Genomic DNA, 22,647 nt, shown 5'->3' on the forward strand with positions numbered 1-22,647 from the left:
TACTAGCATACAAACAGCCCAAGTAGGGAAGGAGATGTTGGAAAAAACAGTAAATCTATATATATTGTAAGATCAATCAAATCTTGGAGAGAAAATACTTTTTTTTTTTTTAAACTGAGCTGGGATCCTGCACTATGAGTCTTCACTTGCAACTAAGGGAGAATTTTTCTCTGTTTTATATCCCCTCCCAACTCACTTAGCCCAGTCATTGCATTGACAGTCCTCAGCTAGATGCCATGAAATCCTAACACCCAGAGAAGAGACGGCTGAGGGGGGATATGATAGAGGTCTTTAAGATCATGAGAGGTCTTGAACGAGTAGATGTGACTCGGTTATTTACACTTTCGAATAATAGAAAGACTAGGGGGCACTCCATGAAGTTAGCAAGTAGCACATTTAAGACTAATCGGAGAAAATTCTTTTTCACTCAACGCACAATAAAGCTCTGGAATTTGTTGCCAGAGGATGTGGTTGGTGCAGTTAGTGTAGCTGGGTTCAAAAAAGGTTTGGATAAGTTCTTGGAGGAGAAGTCCATTAACTGCTATTAATCAAGTTTACTTAGGGAATAGCCACTGCTATTAATTGCATCAGTAGCATGGGATCTTCTTAGTGTTTGGGTAATTGCCAGGTTCTTGTGGCCTGGTTTTGGCCTCTGTTGGAAACAGGGTGCTGGGCTTGATGGACCCTTGGTCTGACCCAGCAAGGCAATTTCTTATGTTCTTATCTACTCTGACCACCAAGTTTTGCCATTGTTTGATGACTGGGCCACCTATTTCCCAGGGGCTGTGAGTGCTACCTCTGCAGCATCCCCAGCCACAACGAGCCCGGAAAGCATCGCCCTGGCATGGAAATCAAAGCCCGATTCTCCACATGGCAGTGCAGTCCTACCACGCAGGTTCGGGCTGGCTCCTATTAGTTTCTTTCCTTATTGTGATGGAAGACTTACTCTTGAAGAATATCTGTCATCAAATGAGTGCTTGATCATCAGATTCTTGAGCACACTAATTGCAATTTGGCGAGCATCTCTGAACTCTTGTAATGCGTTCCCCACTTCCCTCAGGAGCAGGCCAACCACAAAATGATTCTTGCAAAACTCATCCGTTAACGAGTAGTCAAGCTGAAGATCTGAAAGCAAAGTGCAAAAGCCACTTAATACAGCAATTAAAATGTTTATTTTGTTTAAATTAAGTATCAATCTGAGAAAAAACAAAACTTACTTTAACATAATTCCCCCACAAGCCCATGCAAACAGGTAAAACAAAAGCATATATTTGTACAGGACCATACATTGTACTGTTCTAGGGTTCATAGGAATAAACGACATGCTGAAGTAAAGGGATAGGCACAGATGCATCCGCTTACTTCAAGAAAAATTAAACAAACACGGCACATAAATGTGTTGGACAAGATAGATTCCATGAAAATACTGCAAGTTATTTAGCAAATTATGACGGAAAACAGATGGACAAGGCATAATACAATTCAATATCCTCATAGGTGCATATTTCCCATATAAATCCCACATTTTGTAGCAAAGCAATGAAGAAGTACTGCTGAACCGAAAAAACTATCAGAGAATATGAAAAATGAACTTTAGCAAAGTGATCCAACAGGCCCTTGTCTTGAACATGCTTTCAGTGTATATTCTTGCTCAAGCCATGCCAGTAAGGATTTTTGCCTATAAACTTAACAGGAAACATTTGCTGGAATAAAGCTTACAGACTGTACAGTATGGAGTAGAGCTGCTCATTTTCTGCACTTATTACATGGATAGTACATATGGCAACTGCTTTCTATGTACTTAGATTGTGTGTTCAGTAACAGCATCCTTGCAGTTAGAACTATAAGTGCGCAATAAACATGGGACTGGAAATTCTATTAAGGTATTGTTCCTTATACCAAATGCAAATCAGTTGAAGATAGAAATTCTACTCTTATGCATGCCTTTAAATATAAAAAAAACCCCAAATTAACAATATGCCACATATTAGTGAACACAACAGTTAGAATACCTATTGTATAACACAAGGAGACATTTTAAAAATTACTATGCCAAATTATACACCCACCCAGTAATTACAATTGATAGTTTGTGAGTTATTTTAAATACTTTATTACACAAGTCATTAAAATGTTGCAAGATAGATTCTTTTAATTTAATAAAGTATATAAAGCGTGCCAACATCCCCAAAAGTCAAAACCTGAAACGAAAAATGCACATGGATGCATATAAAATAGGTCCCAATGTATCTAATTTGCGATTGGTCATTTTGTCATGCTCCAAAAAGTATATTCGCACTGACGTTTTGGGACATTTACCAATTGTTTCCTTAGGATCTACTCTCAGTATTGCACCCAAATTGTTCCTTAACTGAACAAGAAATACAATTAAAATTATTTTGTCACGGGACATAAAGATGGCATATTCAAAGCTTTGAAAAAACAGTCTCTGAAATTTTGTGTGAGGTAGTAATTGTAAACAGTGAAAGAAACAAATGGTGCCCACTATGAGGTCATTTAAATATTACCATGCCTTGGCCCCGTCAGCCAGCGGTCCCATGGTCCACTTTTCCTAGTCCATGACACAAATGCCCATGGCACTGCTTAAGCCTGTGCCTTTATCTATTCTCTTATTTTTATGAAAGGACTGAACCCTACTGTAGGGTCTAGATCATCGGCTACTCAATGACCTCACTCATCTTCCATGCTTCACATTTGGAAACTGAGATGTAGACATAGTAGTCCACAAAATTCCTTTGGGCTTATCGTCCAGTAATCTTAGGTGCCTTAGATTTTCCCAACGCCTTCAAAAACTTCTCTAGATCCTCAAAGAGACAATAACCCTTAAAAGGAAACAATCAGCTGAGTCTTGAATATGGAGTCTGCCAATCAGTAATGTAACTACAACAAATGCCTTGCTGCCACAAAAGAAGCCGTAATTCACGCTGCAGCATGAACCAAATCATAAGAGCCATCCCCAAGAAGTCTTCTGCTCCATCTGAACTGCTTCTTCCTCAGCAGAACCTTCCAAGGAAAACTCCTGCACACATTGTGACCACAGCAATCTGGCTCTAGCCACCATGCCGCTATGGATAGCTACTTGAAAAGCCAGCCTCAACCCTCCTATCCTGTACATCCATGAGGGATGCAACACCCTCAATAGGAATAGGGGGTCCTTCTGGTCACTGCACAAACACGTGCATGTACATTAGGACTTTTCAGTTTCTCCATCTCCTGTAAATTGAGGGGATAAAGCTTAGTCATGGCCTTAAAACTGGCTTCTGGAGAAGCCCACTCTCCAGAAATCAATTACTTTATGGACCCATGCAGAGGAAATTTGGAATGTTTCCACATTTTTTCCATTATAGGATCTTCCTCAGAATTGGTGACCTCCTCGCCATCTTCACTGCAATATTCAATATACAAGGTAGGTAGTGCCTCATTAAATAGGCAAATTATTGAAGGGTCTGGCTTAATAGGAAGAGGGAGTCCAATGGTCCAACAACCATCACCCCAGGAGTGGCTCAACCGGAGGAGGGAGTCCAAAGACTAATCACTGCAAAAGCAGCCAACTCCACCAGCTGCTTCTTCACCTAACTTAAACCAGGGCCGTCACAGCATGAGATGCTTGCCTACCAACTGCTGGAGACAGAAAATACTAGCAGGCTGAGCACAGCACGGGATCCTATATAAGGGATGATGTCAGCAAAGTTATTGCCCTCTCTCCTTCTGTTAGCTGGGCAGCACAATCCATGCATCTGATCATATTCATGGAACCTTCTAACCTTGACTTTCACAAAATGGAGTTTGTAAATATATATATATATACATTTTTCCATCTTATTTTCAAAAGCTAGACTAGCTGTTATGTTTCAAGAGGTTCTAATTACCAGATAGTGCTGTCTAGAACTTGCATCTTATTCCCGGACATGTGAGCATTTCGTTTTATAAGACACAGAGCACCTTACAATGCTGACCAATGTATGCTCTGAAGGGCTGACAGGTAGAAGCTGATTTATAGTTTGAGGCACATAACACACAATACGTCACCAGGATTTTAGTATTTACGGTTACTTCATAGTTCTCAAAATATCCTCAGCCTGTATTTTAACGCCAGCTATTTTTGTCACTGCAAGTTAAATTGACACACATTTCTTTTTGGAAGAAATAAAAAGCTGTTGCATTGCTGAAATAGTCCCCATTATTTACCTTGATAGCGCTGAATCCTTCCCTTTCCGAAAGGCATTGGTAAATTCAAAGGTATGTAGTGTTCGTGGTTGCAGACCACCCGTAGAAACTCAAACTTGAACTCAAAAAGGGCCTGTAGAACAATATTAAAATTAGCAAAGGACACAAGATTGAACGTTATGGAAACGTGGATAAACCCTTCCCAAATCCTAAACATAAAAACCATATATAAAATAATAAAGCAGTAATGTACCGTCTCAGAAATTAACTGCACAACAAACACTGAAGATCATGTTTTGGAAATAGAAACAGCTTCCAACACAAATTTAGCAAAAACCAAGCTGTCACCCAGAAATAGCTGTAATTTGCAGTGGCTAGCACTGGTCAAAAGTCGTAATCTGTGGTCACCTTATGCTACATTCCCTTCAACTTCACCAGACCAAAAATCCCCTACAAGGACTCGGCTGAAGTTGGCCTCATCCCTGATCTATAATTTTTCTAAGAGAGAATACAAAAGTGGGAGAGAAACTATTCCTTGTCCCTCGGTGAGGGAGAATGCGCTGCGTATCTTGCAATGCACTGTCCCTCCCTATGGGCTGCATATTTATTTATGAAACTACTGATGCATGCAGGGATATAACAACATATCAAATGACAGCAGGTACAGACCAAAATGGTCCATCCAGTCTGCCCAGTACAGATTTATCTAATTCCCATACAACTCAAAACCATCTCCACTTTCCCCCATGTCTTTTCCCTGTCTTCATAAACCTTTTCCCAAATCTGCCCCAAACCTGCCCAGAGTCTCCCAATAAGGCCATTCAGGCCTTGCCATCTTCAACTTTGTTTATTACAAATAAGTCAATTCTCAGATTCCTCTCCCTGTCTAATCCACCTCTCATCCATGAAGGTTGGTGGTACTGCGCTGTAAAAAAAACCCACCACCTCCCTACGCTGACATATTTTGGTCACTCTATCTTTCATGGAGGCCCAGCACGATCTTACTACTGCTGTTTACGGTTGCAACCACTGTGCCGGGCAGGTTACTCCAAAGCTTGCTGCTTAGGGGTGAAACAGTCGCTCCATGCAATCCCAGCGCATTATTAGTCACACCACTGCTGTTACAGAGTGAACTGCTGCTCCATGTAGCTTACCCCCAGTGTTTCACCACCATTCTGCATGGGGAATATACAATGGGGCTGGGGAGTCAGATCCCATGGTGAATCAGGGCCCATGCCTGTATGTGCTGGTACTGCAGCTTTTATAGAGGGAAGTCAGGGCAGCAAAAAACAAGGTAAGGCCTCTCAAAAAAACACTTCTTGCATGTATTCCTGTATGAAACCAATTTGAACAGTCAGACATTTGGAAAATAAATGTAGAGAAACTCCCTCACGTACTGAATAAAAATCACATACCTTTGGATCTGCAGGACTAAAGCAGCTTATGTAATTGTTAATTTGCTTGAAAACAAAACCTCTGTCCATAAACGTGAAGCACCTCTGCAAAAGGGAATAAAATGCCCACATCACTAGAATACAAATTTGTTGCATATACCCTGCCCCTGCAGTTACTGTGAATATCAAAGCCAAGGTCTTGCTAATCTCAACTGAAGCCAAGGTAGAACTAGCAACACTAACACAAGGCCAGAGTTCGACATCATACAGGTTCACACCCAGAAGACAATTCTGGAGAGCAATATCAATTGTTTAGAGTTTATTCTCTTTTGGTTTAGGTTTATGTTCAAAGTTTATCCATGTTCAGCATACAGAATTGACAGGGGCTTGATTTTTTTTTAAATTTAAAAAAAAAAAAAAAAAAAAAATTAAGTGCCAATGAAATAAGGCACTAATCCTGAAAAAATGCATCTCTTATTGACAAAATAAGGATAAATAGAAAGTTACATGAACAGAGTCAATTATACTTCAATATATATATAATATATTTACTGTATGTTTAGTTAAAACCAAAAAAATCAAGTCTACAATATAAATTAAAAGATTTATTTTTCTCAAACATTATTGTTTAAACTTGTTTTAATTTAACATTAAGGATGCAGAAAATTGTGAATTACAATGTGAACCAAAACAGGAATGTGTAATCCTAGAGCCTTTTTTTCTTTAACTTTTTTTTGGTGATCTATAAAAAAAATCAGGCCAGATTAAAAATAAGGTACCAGGGAAGACTGAAATTTCAGATCTCAAACAGCATGGATCATAAACAGAAAGGAGAGTCCCTGGAAAATTCCCCTTACTCCTGCATTACAGTCATTCTTTTCCAAATCCTGCACTTTTTCCATATAATGACGTGAAATCATTTTTCAAACTTTTGCACAATGATGTTACTTTAAAGAGGATTTCACAAGGTTTACAATTCTATTATAGTGGTATAGCTGCAGCCTGTGTTGCACTTATTTACATGTGCATTAAATAAAAATATTGTTCTCAGAGATTCAATGAAGAAGAGGCTCTGCACAACTTGCATGCCTGCTTTTATAACTGCTAGATCTATAGACAACCAATATGTGCTTTTTTATGGCTACATGTATACACTGACACACATACAGCTGCAGATCTAAGTTATACAAACACAGAGAGGTCCATATTCATAGGTTAAATGAATATTTGGGCACTTGTGCAGATAACTTAGGGGCATTCGAAGGAGAAGTTATGGTAGCTGGATAAATTGGGGTTATCCAGCAGTCTAGTCGCAGCAATGTCCTCAAGTTATCCGGCTAACTTTAAGATAGCTGCCTATATTCAATAGTACGGCTGCGCAATTGAATATACCTTCAAAGTTATGGGATACGTTTATCTGGCTATCTGGACAGTGACAGAATATGGACCTTATATATACATACATTGCACATACTGAACACATCTATCAATTCATTCTTTCAAAGGATTTACACACCTGAAAAAGAATAAAGTTAAATACATGTTTCATAATTCATTGGGAAAAGCAGGTCTGTCCCTTGTGTAGAATGTGTTTCTGTTTACATCTTCCCCCACACTTCATATACAGTATGTGAGATTAATAAGTGAGGAAACAGAGTTATGATTCACAGGTCACCACTGAGAAAGCAAACAAGCGCAAGTCTCTGGTGAGCAAAGTTATAAATCCCTGATGTCCTAGGGTCCTAAGCAGCAGAGATTTTATAATCTCACAGTAGACTTCCGCCCATAAAAACCATTTGGACACACTCAGCCTTTTTTTTCCAGTTCAGGACCTCTTGTAATCTCACAGGCAGATCAGCAGCCTTTACCAGCTGTACTGAGAAGGAAAGAGTGAGAAGCAGCATCCATAGGGGGCAGGGATCGTCAGGAAAACCCTTCCCTGCTATCCCAGAGCGCAGATTCCTGCTGCATCCCGGCACTGTGAGCGGCTGCCGCATCCTGCCAGCCCACGAGCTCAGAAACTGCAACCTGCTGACCACATGCTGACATAGCAATTTACTGCAGGGAGAGAAGTCCATATTTGAAGGGAAAGGTAAGTGAATAGGTTAGGTTTACGTACCTTAATAAAGAAAGCAAGGCTATGGTTAGCGTTTTTGGAAGCTTCTGGGTTGTCTTTATACTTCTGGGTAATGTGTGGCATCAGCATGTTAACCAGCGTTTCCACGGCATGGTGGTAAGAAGCAGGGAACCTCTGATTTCGTAATAACTAGAAATACATTATTCATAATAAACGTCTGCCCTGCCACAAGGCAAAAGTAGTAAACACAGAAAAAAACCCAATTCTCCCAACTTTACCCAGACATTACTGCTTAACAATATGGTTTATAAACTTTACAATACATTACTGGGAAGATATCAGAAGATCTACCTGCACAAAAGTGTAGCAACGTGTGTTAAGTCCCTTGCATTTCTTCTATCCCCTGTAACTATTTGAGATTTGTATGTAGAAGATAAACATGCATGCAGCATACGCCTTGTGTCTGGGGGTAGGAGGGACAGTGAGTGTGACAGGGAGAGCGGGTGTACATTTCCTTACCGCACTATTAAAGAGCGCTAGTGTCACCCCATCTGTGGCAAGGTCACAGAAAAAGCAGGTGCACATCTCTGTGGATGCTTTTTCCCCCCTGTCCTACTCTCTTTTACCTGCTCTCCCCTAAATCTGACCTTCTCGTGGTCTCTGAGGTTTTCTGGTGGCGGGCAGCAGAAATAGCAGCGGCAGTGGTATTGAACCATCGCCCGATGCGGCTGCTATCGCTGTTGCGCGCCTCGCATGGTGGCGTCAGAAGATAATGGCAGGACCCGTGGAACTGGTAGGAAGTAAATTCAGATCGGCGTGCAGGCAGCACGCATTCACAGCTCCTCCTGCACACCTAACTCCTGTGTCGCTGCTCCGCGCCTGTACTGGGAACAGAACGGACACACGAGAACGCGGAAGACAACTTCCGTGGCCTCTCGCTGGTCCCAGCAATGGACGGTGCAGTGTCCAGTAACCAATGTGGCTAACCCCATCCTGACTCCTATTCACTTAGCAGATACTCAAAGACCATGATATAGGGATGTCAAAAAAACAAAACAAAGGGCAACTTTTCTGAATACAGGAAATTGAGGAATACACCTCTGTAACAATTTTCTCCTCTAGTTACCAACCCCCTTCTCCACATGTAAAAAAACCCCCAAAACCCCAAACATATCCCAGATGTAGCATATTATATAAAGCCTTTCCTCTGCACACACCCATTCCAACTTACTACTCAGCACTGTCTTACTATAGTCATATCTGCTTCTATGAAACATTTATTCTAAATTCAATATTTTCTATTTAGTATTTATAGGAAAACTCTTGACTGATCGACTGGCTCTCTAAATTATTCACCTCTTGTGCAGAAGGGAGCAAAACCTGATAGGTTAACAATATCTAAAACAGGTAGTCTATATTTACCAGACTACGGTTTAAGAGTTAATTGCTTTATATCCTGTATTTCTGACCTACCTAGACCTCAGCTGGACATGTAATCACATACCAAGGTAGAACGTAATAATTAAACCAAGGAAATGGTTTTACAGGATGGCATTTTAATGCTGAATGCAGACCTTTCAAGACAACGGTTTCATTTTTAGCTCATTTCTTGCTAAATGTGGAGCTGCTCAGATTCCAGTCATTATAAAGCATTCAAAGCAGTACATGACATTTTCTAAGCATTTTATACCAGAAATACATCTCAAATACATATTAATATGCCTTAAAGGCCCAATTTTGAAAGGGTAGCAGAATCTTTAAAGGTGCAAATTGATTACAATACTTTGGCTGCCACAGACTCATCTCAAAAAATGTATCTTTACCTTAAAATGGTTAAAAAGAGATTAAGAATAAACCTCTCCTTTAGGTTATCCCAGAGCTAATGTAAAGCCCGTATTTCATCTCTTGCCTCAGCTTCCAAAAAAGTGGGGATTAGCTGATAAGCTTGGTCCATGTCGTGTCATTTTGCCTATTTATTTCAGGTGACATTTCTGCTCATCTTATTTAAAATTGACTTTGCTAGGGCAATGATTATCACAATAATATAAGGTTATCTAAAACTGATACATGCTTAAAGGGACAGAATTAAAGATCGAACTATCTTGCAGCTCTATTTATAAATCTTTTCATGTATGACATTTTAGGACACCTTCCTCTTGGCACCAAATTTTAGCTTCAGGCAATTGTTGCACCATTTCAAAATTAGATAAGCTAAATGTTTGATCTTTTGCCAATTTTCTTCCCCCAATCTCTCACATACTGGTGGAAACTATAAGATTGCTGTGCAAACTAAGTTTGGCACGAATGCAAAATTTGCTCAGCCTACGAAATACTTGCAATTTTGTGGTGTTTCTCACTAATTTGTTCCCATTCCTTAAATCAAGAACAAGTCTTATGATTTTCAGAGACCAGCGTTTTTTTTCTAATGCATCTCAGAGGAGGAATATGGAACTGAATTAAGACGCCCAAGCAATTCATGTTTCACTCAGACATGTACTATGCCTAACCTTTGTTCAGAAGGGGAATTGTTGCAGACATATGCTCTATACTGATGAGCGCAGAAGAGAAACTGAGGATAGGAAAATGGTTTTCTACTATTTAACACAGTGGTTCTGCTCGCGAAAGCATTGTAGAAACAAAGCCATATACCTACCTTTACTTTACCATTCTCTATCAAATGCTGAGCCATTGATTTGATCAACACTTCAAAGAAAAACCATGAGTACTGTAAAATAAACACGGAGTTAGTCTGATCTGTGCACTGTTTTATTTTGCTAGCTGTTTTCAATCAATTAGAAGAAATAGGAACTGGAAGAGCATTTCACAGCAGGAATTTCATCCAGCTCATGCCCCATATCCAATGCTCCACTTTACTTGTGTCAGCTTTCCTTGCATGATATAACAGTGCTGGTCACCTTTCTGGTGAACTTACATCTTAACTAGGGTGAATGGATACACAGAGTTTGGTGATCTTAAATATTCATGAAAAGTAACTTTGGGTTTACTGCCTAACTTGACCATTTTATTATTTTTATTTTATTTTAAGAACATAAGAACATAAGAAAATGCCATACTGGGTCAGACCAAGGGTCCATCAAGCCCAGCATCCTGTTTCCAACAGTGGCCAATCCAGGCCATAAGAACCTGGCAAGTACCCAAAAACTAAGTCTATTGGCAACTTTTACACACCATATACTCAGTACAAGCTGACTACATCCGTGCACAAAACAAAATATACAATAAAGTCATCATTAAAATACATTAAAAATACAACTGCACACTTTACCCAATTTAAAATTAGAACAGCAGCCAGGACCTGACTGCTTTCACCTAATTTTAACAGCCTCCCCCTGGGAATAAACCAGGCTTGTTCTCTTTTCCTAAAGGCCAAATAATTCAACTCAAGTCTGCCATCCAATGGGGCAGAATTGTACAATTGAGGGCCTCTCACAGAGATCATTCTGGTCCTACACCCCACCTTGTGAACCTCTAAGAGTAGGAATCCCTGTGCTGAACCTAAGCTCCTATTAAGTACATAGGGCTTCACCAGCTGATTACGATATTAGCAAGTATAGAGAAGGAAGTAAATATCAGTAGTCTGATTCGGGCAACCTCCAACAACTGTTGAATTTTTTAAAAAATTTCATCAATGCAAAATACCCACAAAGGGGAGAATGAAAAGGAAAATTCTCTTTAATCCATGTGCAGTACCTAAAAATGTTTATTAGGATGATTCTTCCATGACTCAGATAACTAGACAATGGGAATGAATGAAAAAGCTTGGGGGTAACCTGCACAGAGCGGCAGTTACTGCCCTTAATAGAAACATGGGGGTAACCTGCACGGAGCGGCAGTTACGACCCTTAATAGAAACATGGAGGTAACCTGCACAGAGCAGCAGTCACTACCCTTAATAGAAACATGGAGGTAACCTGCACAGAGCAGCAGTCACTACCCTTAATAGAAACATGGGGGTAACCTGCACAGAGCAGCAGTTACTACCCTTAACAGAAACATAGGGATAACCTGCACAGAGCAGCAGTTACTACCCTTAACAGAAACATAGGGATAACCTGCACAGAGCGGCAGTTACTACCCTTAACAGAAACATGGGGGTAACCTGCACGGAGCGGCAGTTACGACCCTTAATAGAAACATGGGGGTAACCTGCACGGAGCGGCAGTTACTACCCTTAACAGAAACATAGGGATAACCTGCACAGAGCGGCAGTTACTACCCTTAACAGAAACATGGGGGTAACCTGCACAGAGCGGCAGTTACTGCCCTTAATAGAAACATGGGGGTAACCTGCACGGAGCGGCAGTTACGACCCTTAATAGAAACATGGAGGTAACCTGCACAGAGCGGCAGTTACTACCCTTAACAGAAACATAGGGATAACCTGCACAGAGCGGCCGTTACTACCCTTAACAGAAACATGGGGGTAACCAGCATGGAGCGGCAGTTACTACCCTTAACAGAAACATGGGGGTAACCTGCAGGGAGCGGCAGTTACTACCCTTAACAGAAACATGGGGTAACCTGCATGGAGTGGCAGTTACTGCCCTTAACAGAAACATGGGGGTAACCAGCATGGAGCGGCAGTTACTACCCTTAACAGAACACATGGGGGCAGCCCTCATGGAGTGGCAGTTACTACCCTTAACAGAAACATGAGGGCAGCCCTCATGGAGTGGCAGTTACTACCCTTAACAGAAACATGAGGGCAGCCCTCATGGAGTGGCAGTTACTACCCTTAACAGACACATGGGGGCAGCCCTCATGGAGTGGCAGTTAGTACCCTTAACAGACACAAGGGGGCAGCCCTCATGGAGCGGCAGTTACTAACCTTAACAGAAACATGAGGTAACCTGCATGGAGTGGCAGTTACTACCCTTAACAGAAACATGGGGTAACCTGCATGGAGTGGCAGTTACTGCCCTTAACAGAAACATGGGGGTAACCTGCAGGGAGCGGCAGTTACTACCCTTAACAGAAACATGGGGGTAACCTGCAGGGAGCGGCAGTTACTACCCTTAACAGAAACATGGGGTAACCTGCATGGAGTGGCAGTTACTGCCCTTAACAGAAACATGGGGGTAACCAGCATGGAGCGGCAGTTACTACCCTTAACAGAAACATGGGGGTAACCTGCATGGAGCAGCAGTTACTACCCTTAACAGAAACATGGGGGTAACCTGCACAGAGTGGCAGTTACTACCCTTAACAGAAACATGGGAGTAACCTACACAGAGCAGCAGTTACTACCCTTAACAGAAACATGGGGGTAACCTGCACGGAGCGGCAGTTACTGCCCTTAACAGAAACATGGGGGTAACCAGCAGGGAGTGGCAGTTACTGCCCTTAACAGAAACATGGGGGTAACCTGCACAGAGCGGCAGTTACTGCCCTTAACAGAAACATGGGGGTAACCTGCATGGAGCAGCAGTTACTACCCTTAACAGAAACATGGGGGTAACCTGCACAGAGCGGCAGTTACTGCCCTTAACAGACACATGGGGGTAACCTGCAAAGAGTGGCAGTTACTACCCTTAACAGAACACATGGGGGCAGCCCTCATGGAGTGGCAGTTACTACCCTTAACAGACACATGGGGGCAGCCCTCATGGAGTGGCAGTTACTACCCTTAACAGACACATGGGGGCAGCCCTCATGGAGCGGCAGTTACTACCCTTAACAGAAACATGAGGTAACCTGCATGGAGCGGCAGTTACTACCCTTAACAGAAACATGAGGTAACCTGCATGGAGCAGCAGTTACTGCCCTTAACAGACACATGGGGGCAGCCCTCATGGAGCGGCAGTTACTACCCTTAACAGACACATGGGGGCAGCCCTCATGGAGCGGCAGTTACTACCCTTAACAGAAACATGAGGTAACCTGCATGGAGCGGCAGTTAGTACCTTGGGAAGCTTGCTGGGCAAACTGGATGGATCATTTTGGTCTTTTTCTGCCGTCATTGCTATTTTAAAATAGGAAGGCATCATCTAATTAAGTTCATTCCTGTAAAAGATCATCCTTAGACCTAATGCACTTTTATTGTAGTAATTTAGGAGGTAATTTTCAAAGTGCTATGCAGGGGCTACCTGCATAAAATTAGCATATACACAAGCAAGCAGCATATATATATATACGCAGATTTAGCTATTTAATAAACCTTGTGCACACTTGCAGTGTCATAAGAACATAAGAAAATGCCATACTGGGTCAGGCCAAGGGTCCATCAAGCCCAGCATCCTGTTTCCAACAGAGGCCAAACCAGCCCACAAGAACCTGGCAGTTATCCAAACACTAAGAAGATCCCATGCTACTGATGCAATTAATAGCAGTGGCTATTCCCTAAGTAAACTTGATTAATAGCCGTTAATGGACTTCTCCTCCAGGGGACATAACCCATGGTCTGGACTGATCCGGGTACGTACAGGGAACACTCTGATTTTAATAACTCTTTCAAATGTTTTTGACTGGTTACATTCTTCTAAGCTTAAGGTCAATCCTTTAAAATCCGAAGCCATTTGGTTTTCTCGTACTTCACATGTAAATGTCAACGGGGTAAAAAAGGGCTGGTTTGGAGTATTCCGGGGTGGTGTTCAGTACACATACAAGTTGTAAATAGTATGCATGCATATAATTATCAAACTAGTACACACAAGTTTGAGCCTGCTAGTTGATTTGTATTTGAAATTGCACTTGTCTTATCTGTATTTTTTGGGTCTGGGCAAATTGATGGCGACTCAGGGAGAAGTGCTGAATGAACAGGTGAAGGAAGCTAGCAAGCTTGTGATTCCAAGTACACGTGAAAGCATTATTTGAAACAGAATACGTGCATACTTTATAAAACACGCGCCTTGGGCATTTCATTCTGGGTGACTATGCATGATTAAAATTATGTGCATAAAATATGCACATAATTTTATAAAGTAGGTAGAGAAAGCATGTGCACTCCTGCCACACGGATTATAAAATACTAGTATGAACCTCCGTATGCGTGCAAATGCTGTAAAATGGAAATTTTTGAAAGCTGGGCTCTTAATATGTATAAAAAAGTTATTTGTTTTACTTGTAAACAAAGAAGATAGGCACTTTAGATGATAAAATTCTGTATTCTATACAGGAACATCGGTATATAAAAATAAAAAATAAATAAAATAATAAATAAATAAAATCTCTCATAGCACAAGTCTCAATTTTAACAAAGTGATATCTACAGAACCCTCATGTAAAGCAGCAGTGTCTCCAAATCTAAGTGAATACAATGATTTCTGCTTTATTTTATTTTTTAGCAGAATGAATCCAGCAGTCTCTTTGCTCTGAATTAGGAAAATATAATGTTAGCAAAACATTTGAAAAGTCCAATATAGATATAAAAATATCTCTCTGATTTTTCCAGTTTGAAGTCAGCCTTTTACTGAACTATGGAAGAGTTCCTGCTAGCTAAATAAACTAGGATGAAGTGATTCTGCAGATGCACTAGGCAGATCAGTGAAAGAATCAGGCAGCCCCGAACTTTGGTTGGACTGATCAAAAAGAAAAAAATGTTAACATTTAAAAAAAAAACAACCAACACAAAATCATAATCAGGAAATAGCACTTTCAGGGAGCAAGGAGAGATTGTAATCATTTTCAGGCTGTCTCTCTAGGAGGCTGTTCTGCTATGCAGACGAGCAGGTGATGCTCCTACCTTAAGCAGCTTGTTACTGGTGAGGAAGTCAGCAGAGGGTTTCAGAATGGTGGTCATGGCTTTGGTCAGCTCTTCATGGATGGTCTTGTATTCGGAAGTAATATATGGCTCGGCTTTATAAACATACTAAGAGAAAAACAAGGCAGTTACCAAAAAACAAAACTACTTTAAACAAGGACATTTCTAACCGTCATTTTTCTAGAAATTATAAAGAAACGTTTGCTCACCTTAACATAAGACCGCAGGTAGCTCTCCAGGCCTTCTTCGTGGCACTGGGAAACAACATGGATAATGACCCTAGAGAAGGAATGTATAATTTACCATCACCATACAAGATCCGGAAGGTTGCTGTTATGGTGAGGCATTTGGTAGATTTCACGTAAAGAACACACCATAGCCTGGCATAGTACTCCACAGTAGAAATGGAGACGATTTCTACAGCGCAATCACAATTCAAGGTAGTGGAAACCATGCATTTTTTACGTGCATATTTTTGCAATTCAAAAATTGATTCTACCTATCAAAAAGAGTGTCCCCAATCACACTGGCACTTAATTTGGGATGGAATAGCAAAACTGACCCTGAAGATTGGAGATACTGAGGACAAAATTCTCTCTCAATCTAGAAGTTTGGGAGTAATGATTGATAGCAAATTATCTGGCTTTGCCCCTATTGGGGGTGGGTGGGGCTAACTGAATTGCCTGGCCATAAGACTATTGTGTTGAGGAAGAACAAAGTCTTCTGTCTGCAGGGATTCACAAGGCTTCCAGAATCACTAAGTGAACTTTCCATTGCCTGAGCTATAGACTTGGATTGTAAGCCGTCTGGGGAGAGGGAAATACCTACAACATACCTGAATGAAACAGCATAGAACAAATACATAACATAAAAAATGATATACAAATAAATATGCAGCTAAGTCATACTTCTGCTACCTCTCAACTCTTTCCAACTAAGGATCCGCTGTGCTTTTCCCAGGCCTTCTTAATCTGTTGCTGATTTAGTGAAGCATGAAGTAAAGAATGTACTTAAAGAATAATATTTTAAAAACAGGGGCACTGGCAATAATAAGAGACACCTTTTATTAAAAAAAAAAAAAATTACAATAATCTAAAAACAAAAAAGGGACACTACAATTATAGGAAGAGGACAACATGGTCAGTAAGCCATTCATTTAATATCTAGAAGAATCTAGCCAAATTCTGACCTACAAGGTTTACAATAGGTCGGATTTTCAGGATACATAAATGTAAATTAATCATAAAATGCAAATCTCATGAATATTCACTACTGACCATCCTGATCTACAGAAGGCCACAATTTGATTAGACAACATTGCATTTTAAGGACGTCAGTTACAGAGTAATTGTATAACCGCCTGCATGTTACTCTACAAATATGCATATAAGTTACATCAATTCTCAAAGCAGGCTTCCACGCATTAAGTCCACTTTGGAAATTATCCCACTAAGTTTACAGACTCACACAATTCCATCTATTGGGTTTGTAGGAAATTTTACTGGCATACTTCTGAAGGAGGAAAAAGTTATGTATAATAACTGTAAACCTCTCCAGAACCCTGCTCTCGGGATATCCTCTGCTTAGAGCAGGGAAACCTGCGCACAAACAGGAAATGCACGTGCAAGCTGCCCTGCATCCCGGACAGGCCGTTTCTGCATCATTCTGCCTGCAGGAATGCCTTTACCTGGTTACATTGACGGCTACTTCTTCCTGAGTGGCTCTGGTGAGAACACGAAACAACTGATTCAGGATAGTGGGCAGGAAAGCTATCATTACATAACCCTCCATTGCATGAAGGCTCTGAAAGCAAGGAAGAGATCCTGTTAGCTCCTCAAAGTTACACAACGGCATAAGTTCCACTTTTGCAGAAGCACATTTCAAAGAGGCATTTCAGCTTGCATAAAAGTCAAAATCCATCAGATTTAAGTACCCTCCTCTCCCTGATGTTGATAGCACCTTAAGCCAGCAGGAGGAAATTAATTTGTCTAGGTTCACAGATGTGTATCTGTACTCTTCCTGCTGACCCCTTAACACAGAGCCTGTGCTGATAACACAGACATATCTGACAGACCTGCAGCGGGAGGCGGGTTGGAAGGGACCATACTCATGCAGTCACTTTGAAAAGTAAAAAGGTATCCTCCCTTCTATTATTCCCCCTGATCTGGAATCTGCTTTTCTCATCCTCTCGGATGACATTCAGAGAAACTGGATTTCTTCCGTGATTCCTCTCTCACCTCCAGCTCTTCCTGAATGGGAAATTAGTCTGCACCCTAAGATCTTTGCTGTCACCTCATCAAGAGGAACCATTTACTTTATTGGTTTCCCCTCGCTTTCAAAATGTGACCGACTTGCACATTCTTTTCAGCCTCAGGGAACTTCACTGCTTCCCTGTATTTTTCGGGATCCCGTGTGCCTGATTGGGCTTCCAAATCCTCCATGAGACTTCCCTTCTTACAAAACATGTTCGAAGTAACGGTTCAAGATATCCAGTTACCAGGCAATAGTATAAAACATGACATCATGGCACGTGCTTTGGAAAGAATAAACACAGGACATACCTTCAGATATTTCACAAGGTCGTTTCCTAAAACCTGTGCTCCCGAGTCAGCTTTTTGACAATACTGAAAAAAATTATTCAAGTGCTGGTCCTAGAAGGAAAATTAAGACAAAACACAAGGTAAGGCATGAAAAGTTACTATTAACCTTGTGAGATATGTTGGTATAAAAAGAGAGATGACTATCTGCCACTGCATATACTGGGTGTGCATTCGGTTTTCGGGAGTAACAGCGCGAGATGACGGCTCAGACAACACAGGCAATTGCCTAGGGCGCCACATTTTGAAGGCAGCAAGGTCTGCTTGGTATAGTGCATGTGCCAGCAGAGCTTCAAAGGGACACCCATCGTCCTGGCACTGCCTAGGGGCTCCACAATCACACAATGTCAGAAAGTGATTTAAATACAGCAGCTTTCCTTGTATCTGGTTCCATAACCTGCAAGCTCCAAATATTAGGGGGAAAAACAAAAAAAAATAAAAATCAGAGGGCCCAGGTTTGTGCATTCTATAGTTGTGCTGTGCCTCCTGCGAGGTTCAGTGTCTCAGATCAGCTGTGAATCACACGGGAGGGAGAGGCCTCGGCTGCTGGAGCAGCAAGCTATAAAAGAACTGGGTTAAGCCATAGGGGGAAAAATAAAAACGCCCCACACCAGCAAAGGGTGACCTTCCATTATCCAGAAAACCCCTTTATCCGGACTGATCCAAATTCCTGTACATTCTGGAGCCTGCACTGTAAAAAGGCAATGTGAGATTTAATTTCCTATGTAACACACATTCATTTATCTCTTCACACTAATGCACTGCGTGGGAAGGCACGAAGGAGTTACTGCCGGATAATCAGGTGAAAGAACTGCCTTCAAGAACAGTCTCATCCCGAGAGATAACTCTTATAGCCAGGGGTCAACCGGGTCAACAAGGGGCTTTTACAGCATCACACAATCAAAATATCCAAAAAAAAGACCCTGCACCCCAGGGGTGTCTATCAGCTGAAGCATCCCTCTCCCCAAACCGAACCTCGAAGCCCTTCCCCCCCCCCCCCCCAGACTCTACTCCAGAAACAGTACTACAGCGAGCGCAGGTGTCACGCTCACAGGCCCCAGAAACAGTACTACAGCGAGCGCAGGTGTCACGCTCACAGCCCCCAGAAACAGTACTACAGCGAGCTCAGTACTACAGCGGGCACAGGCGTCACGCTCACAGCCCCCAGAAACAGTACTACAGCGAGCGCAGGTATCACGCTCACAGCCCCCGGAAACAGTACTACAGTGAGCACAGGTGTGCGTCACGCTCACAGCCCCCGGAAACAGTACTACAGTGAGCACAGGTGTGCGTCACGCTCACAGCCCCAGGAAACAGTACTACGGCGAGCACAGGTGTGCGTCACGCTCACAGCCCCCAGAAACAGTATTACAGCGAGCGCAGGTGTCACGCTCACAGCCCCCAGAAACAGTACTACAAGCAAGCGCAGGCGTCACGCTCACAGCCCCCAGAAACAGTACTACAGCGAGCGCAGGTGTGCGTCACGTTCACAGCCCCCAGAAACAGTACTACAGCGAGCACAGCTGTGCGTCACGCTCACAGCCCCCAGAAACAGTACTACAGCGAGCGCAGGCGTCACGCTCACAGCCCCCGGAAACAGTACTACAGCAAGCGCAGGCGTCACGCTCACAGCCCCCGGAAACAGTACTACAGCGAGCGCAGGTATCACGCTCACAGCCCTTAGAAACAGCACTACAGCGAGCGCAGGTGTCACGCTCACAGCCCACAGAAAAAGTACTACAGCGAGCGCAGTACTACAGCGAGCACAGGTGTCACGCTCACAGTCCCCAGAAACAGTACTACAGCGAGCGCAGGCGTCACGCTCACAGCCCCCAGAAACAGTACTACAGCGAGCTCAGTACTACAGCGGGCACAGGTGTCACGCTCACAGCCCCCAGAAACAGTACTACAGCGAGCGCAGGTGTCACGCTCACAGCCCCCAGAAACAGTACTACAGCGAGCGCAGGCGTCACGCTCCCAGCCCCCAGAAACAGTACTACAGCGAGCGCAGTACTACAGCGAGCACAGGTGTCATGCTCACAGTCCCCAGAAACAGTACTACAGCGAGCGCAGGTGTCACGCTCACAGCCCCCAGAAACAGTACTACAGCGAGCGCAGTACTACAGCGAGCACAGGTGTCACGCTCACAGCCCCCAGAAACAGTACTACAGCGAGCGCAGGTGTCACGCTCACAGCCCCCAGAAACAGTACTACAGCGAGCGCAGGTATCACGCTCACAGCCCCCAGAAACAGTACTACAGCGAGCGCAGGCGTCACGCTCACAGCCCCCAGAAACAGTACTACAGCGAGCGCAGGTATCACGCTCACAGCCCCCGGAAACAATACTACAGTGAGCACAGGTGTGCGTCACGCTCACAGCCCCTGGAAACAGTACTACGGCGAGCACAGGTGTGCGTCACGCTCACAGCCCCCGGAAACAGTACTACAGCGAGCGCAGGTGTCACGCTCACAGCCCCCAGAAACAGTACTACAAGCAAGCGCAGGCGTCACGCTCACAGCCCCCAGAAACAGTACTACAAGCAAGCGCAGGCGTCACGCTCACAGCCCCCAGAAACAGTACTACAGCGAGCGCAGGTGTGCGTCACGTTCACAGCCCCCAGAAACAGTACTACAGCGAGCACAGCTGTGCGTCACGCTCACAGCCCCCAGAAACAGTACTACAGCGAGCGCAGGCGTCACGCTCACAGCCCCCGGAAACAGTACTACAGCGAGCGCAGGCGTCACGCTCACAGCCCCCAGAAACAGTACTACAGCGAGCGCAAGTATCACGCTCACAGCCCCCAGAAACAGTACTACAGCGAGCTCAGTATTACAGCGAGCGCAGGTGTCACGCTCACAGCCCCCAGAAACAGTATTACAGCGAGCGCAGGTGTCACGCTCACAGCCCCCAGAAACAGTACTACAAGCAAGCGCAGGCGTCACGCTCACAGCCCCCAGAAACAGTACTACAGCGAGCGCAGGTGTGCGTCACGTTCACAGCCCCCAGAAACAGTACTACAGCGAGCACAGGTGTGCGTCACGCTCACAGCCCCCAGAAACAGTACTACAGCGAGCGCAGGCGTCACGCTCACAGCCCCCGGAAACAGTACTACAGCGAGCGCAGGCGTCACGCTCACAGCCCCCAGAAACAGTACTACAGCGAGCGCAGGTATCACGCTCACAGCCCCCAGAAACAGTACTACAGCGAGCTCAGTATTACAGCGAGCGCAGGTGTCACGCTCACAGCCCCCAGAAACAGTATTACAGCGAGCGCAGGTGTCACGCTCACAGCCCCCAGAAACAGTACTACAGCGAGTGCAGGTCTTACTCTCACAGCCCCCAGAAACAGTACTACAGCGAGCGCAGGTGTCACGCTCACAGCCCCCAGAAACAGTACTACAGCGAGCGCAGTACTACAGCGAGCACAGATATCACGCTCACACCCCCCAGAAACAGTATTACAGCGAGCGCAGGTGTCACGCTCACAGCCCCCAGAAACAGTACTACAGCGAGCGCAGGTCTTACTCTCACAGCCCCCAGAAACAGTACTACAGCGAGCGCAGGTGTCACGCTCACAGCCCCCAGAAACAGTACTACAGCGAGCGCAGTACTACAGCGAGCACAGGTGTCACGCTCACACCCCCCAGAAACAGTACTACAGCGAGCACGGGCGTCACGCTCACAGCCCCCAGAAACAGCACTACAGCGAGCGCGGGCGTCACGCTCACAGCCCCCAGAAACAGCACTACAGCGAGCGCAGGTCTTACTCTCACAGCCCCCAGAAACAGTACTACAGCGAGCGCAGTACTACAGCGAGCGCAGGTGTCACGCTCACAGCCCCCAGAAACAGTACTACAGCGAGCGCAGTACTACAGCGAGCACAGATGTCACGCTCACACCCCCCAGAAACAGCACTACAGCGAGCACGGGCGTCACGCTCACAGCCCCCAGAAACAGCACTACAGCGAGCGCGGGCGTCACGCTCACAGCCCCCAGAAACAGCACTACAGCGAGCGCGGGCGTCACGCTCACAGCCCCCAGAAACAGCACTACAGCGAGCGCAGGGCGTCACGCTCACAGCCCCCAGAAACAGCACTACAGCGAGCGCAGGTGTCACGCTCACAGCCCCCAGAAACAGTACTACAGCGAGCGCAGGATGTCACGCTCACAGCCCCAGAAACAGTACTACAGCGAGCGCAGGTGTCACGCTCACAGCCCCCAGAAACAGTACTACAGCGAGCGCAGTACTACAGCGAGCACAGGCGTCACGCTCACAGCCCCCGGAAACAGTACTACAGCGAGCGCGGGCGTCACGCTCACAGCCCCCGGAAACAGTACTACAGCGAGCACAGGCGTCACGCTCACAGCCCCCGGAAACAGTACTACAGCGAGCGCAGGGCGTCACGCTCACAGCCCCCGGAAACAGTACCACAGCGAGCACAGGCGTCACGCTCACAGCCCCCGGAAACAGTACTACAGTGAGCACAGGTGCGTCACGCTCACAGCCCCCGAAAACAGTACTACAGCGAGCAGAAGCGTGCGTCACGCTCACAGCCTCCAGAAACAGTACTACAGCGAGCGCAGGTGTTACGCTCACAGCCCCCAGAAACAGTACTACAGCGAGCGCAGGTGTGGCTGCACGCTCACATCCAGCCCCCAGAAACAGTACTA

The 22,647-nt window shown here is 44.3% G+C and overlaps 1 protein-coding gene across 6 annotated transcripts in view; it reads right to left on the bottom strand.

Moving 5' to 3' along the window:
• Positions 1 to 22,647, bottom strand: part of DOCK9 (dedicator of cytokinesis 9) — a 491,864-nt gene that overhangs the window by 130,925 nt on the left and 338,292 nt on the right. For all 6 annotated transcript variants that reach the window (XM_029604490.1, XM_029604488.1, XM_029604486.1 and 3 more), the window contains exons 23-31: positions 17,941 to 18,030; positions 17,067 to 17,182; positions 15,589 to 15,658; positions 15,362 to 15,487; positions 10,313 to 10,384; positions 7,702 to 7,848; positions 5,604 to 5,687; positions 4,210 to 4,321; positions 947 to 1,125 (exon numbers count right to left, since the gene is read on the bottom strand). In XM_029604490.1, coding sequence (XP_029460350.1) covers positions 947 to 1,125; positions 4,210 to 4,321; positions 5,604 to 5,687; positions 7,702 to 7,848; positions 10,313 to 10,384; positions 15,362 to 15,487; positions 15,589 to 15,658; positions 17,067 to 17,182; positions 17,941 to 18,030 — 996 coding nt within the window. The remainder of the gene's footprint in view (positions 1 to 946; positions 1,126 to 4,209; positions 4,322 to 5,603; positions 5,688 to 7,701; positions 7,849 to 10,312; positions 10,385 to 15,361; positions 15,488 to 15,588; positions 15,659 to 17,066; positions 17,183 to 17,940; positions 18,031 to 22,647) is intronic.

Source organism: Rhinatrema bivittatum, chromosome 5, assembly GCF_901001135.1.
Source record: "Rhinatrema bivittatum chromosome 5, aRhiBiv1.1, whole genome shotgun sequence".
Lineage (NCBI taxonomy): Eukaryota > Metazoa > Chordata > Amphibia > Gymnophiona > Rhinatrematidae > Rhinatrema > Rhinatrema bivittatum.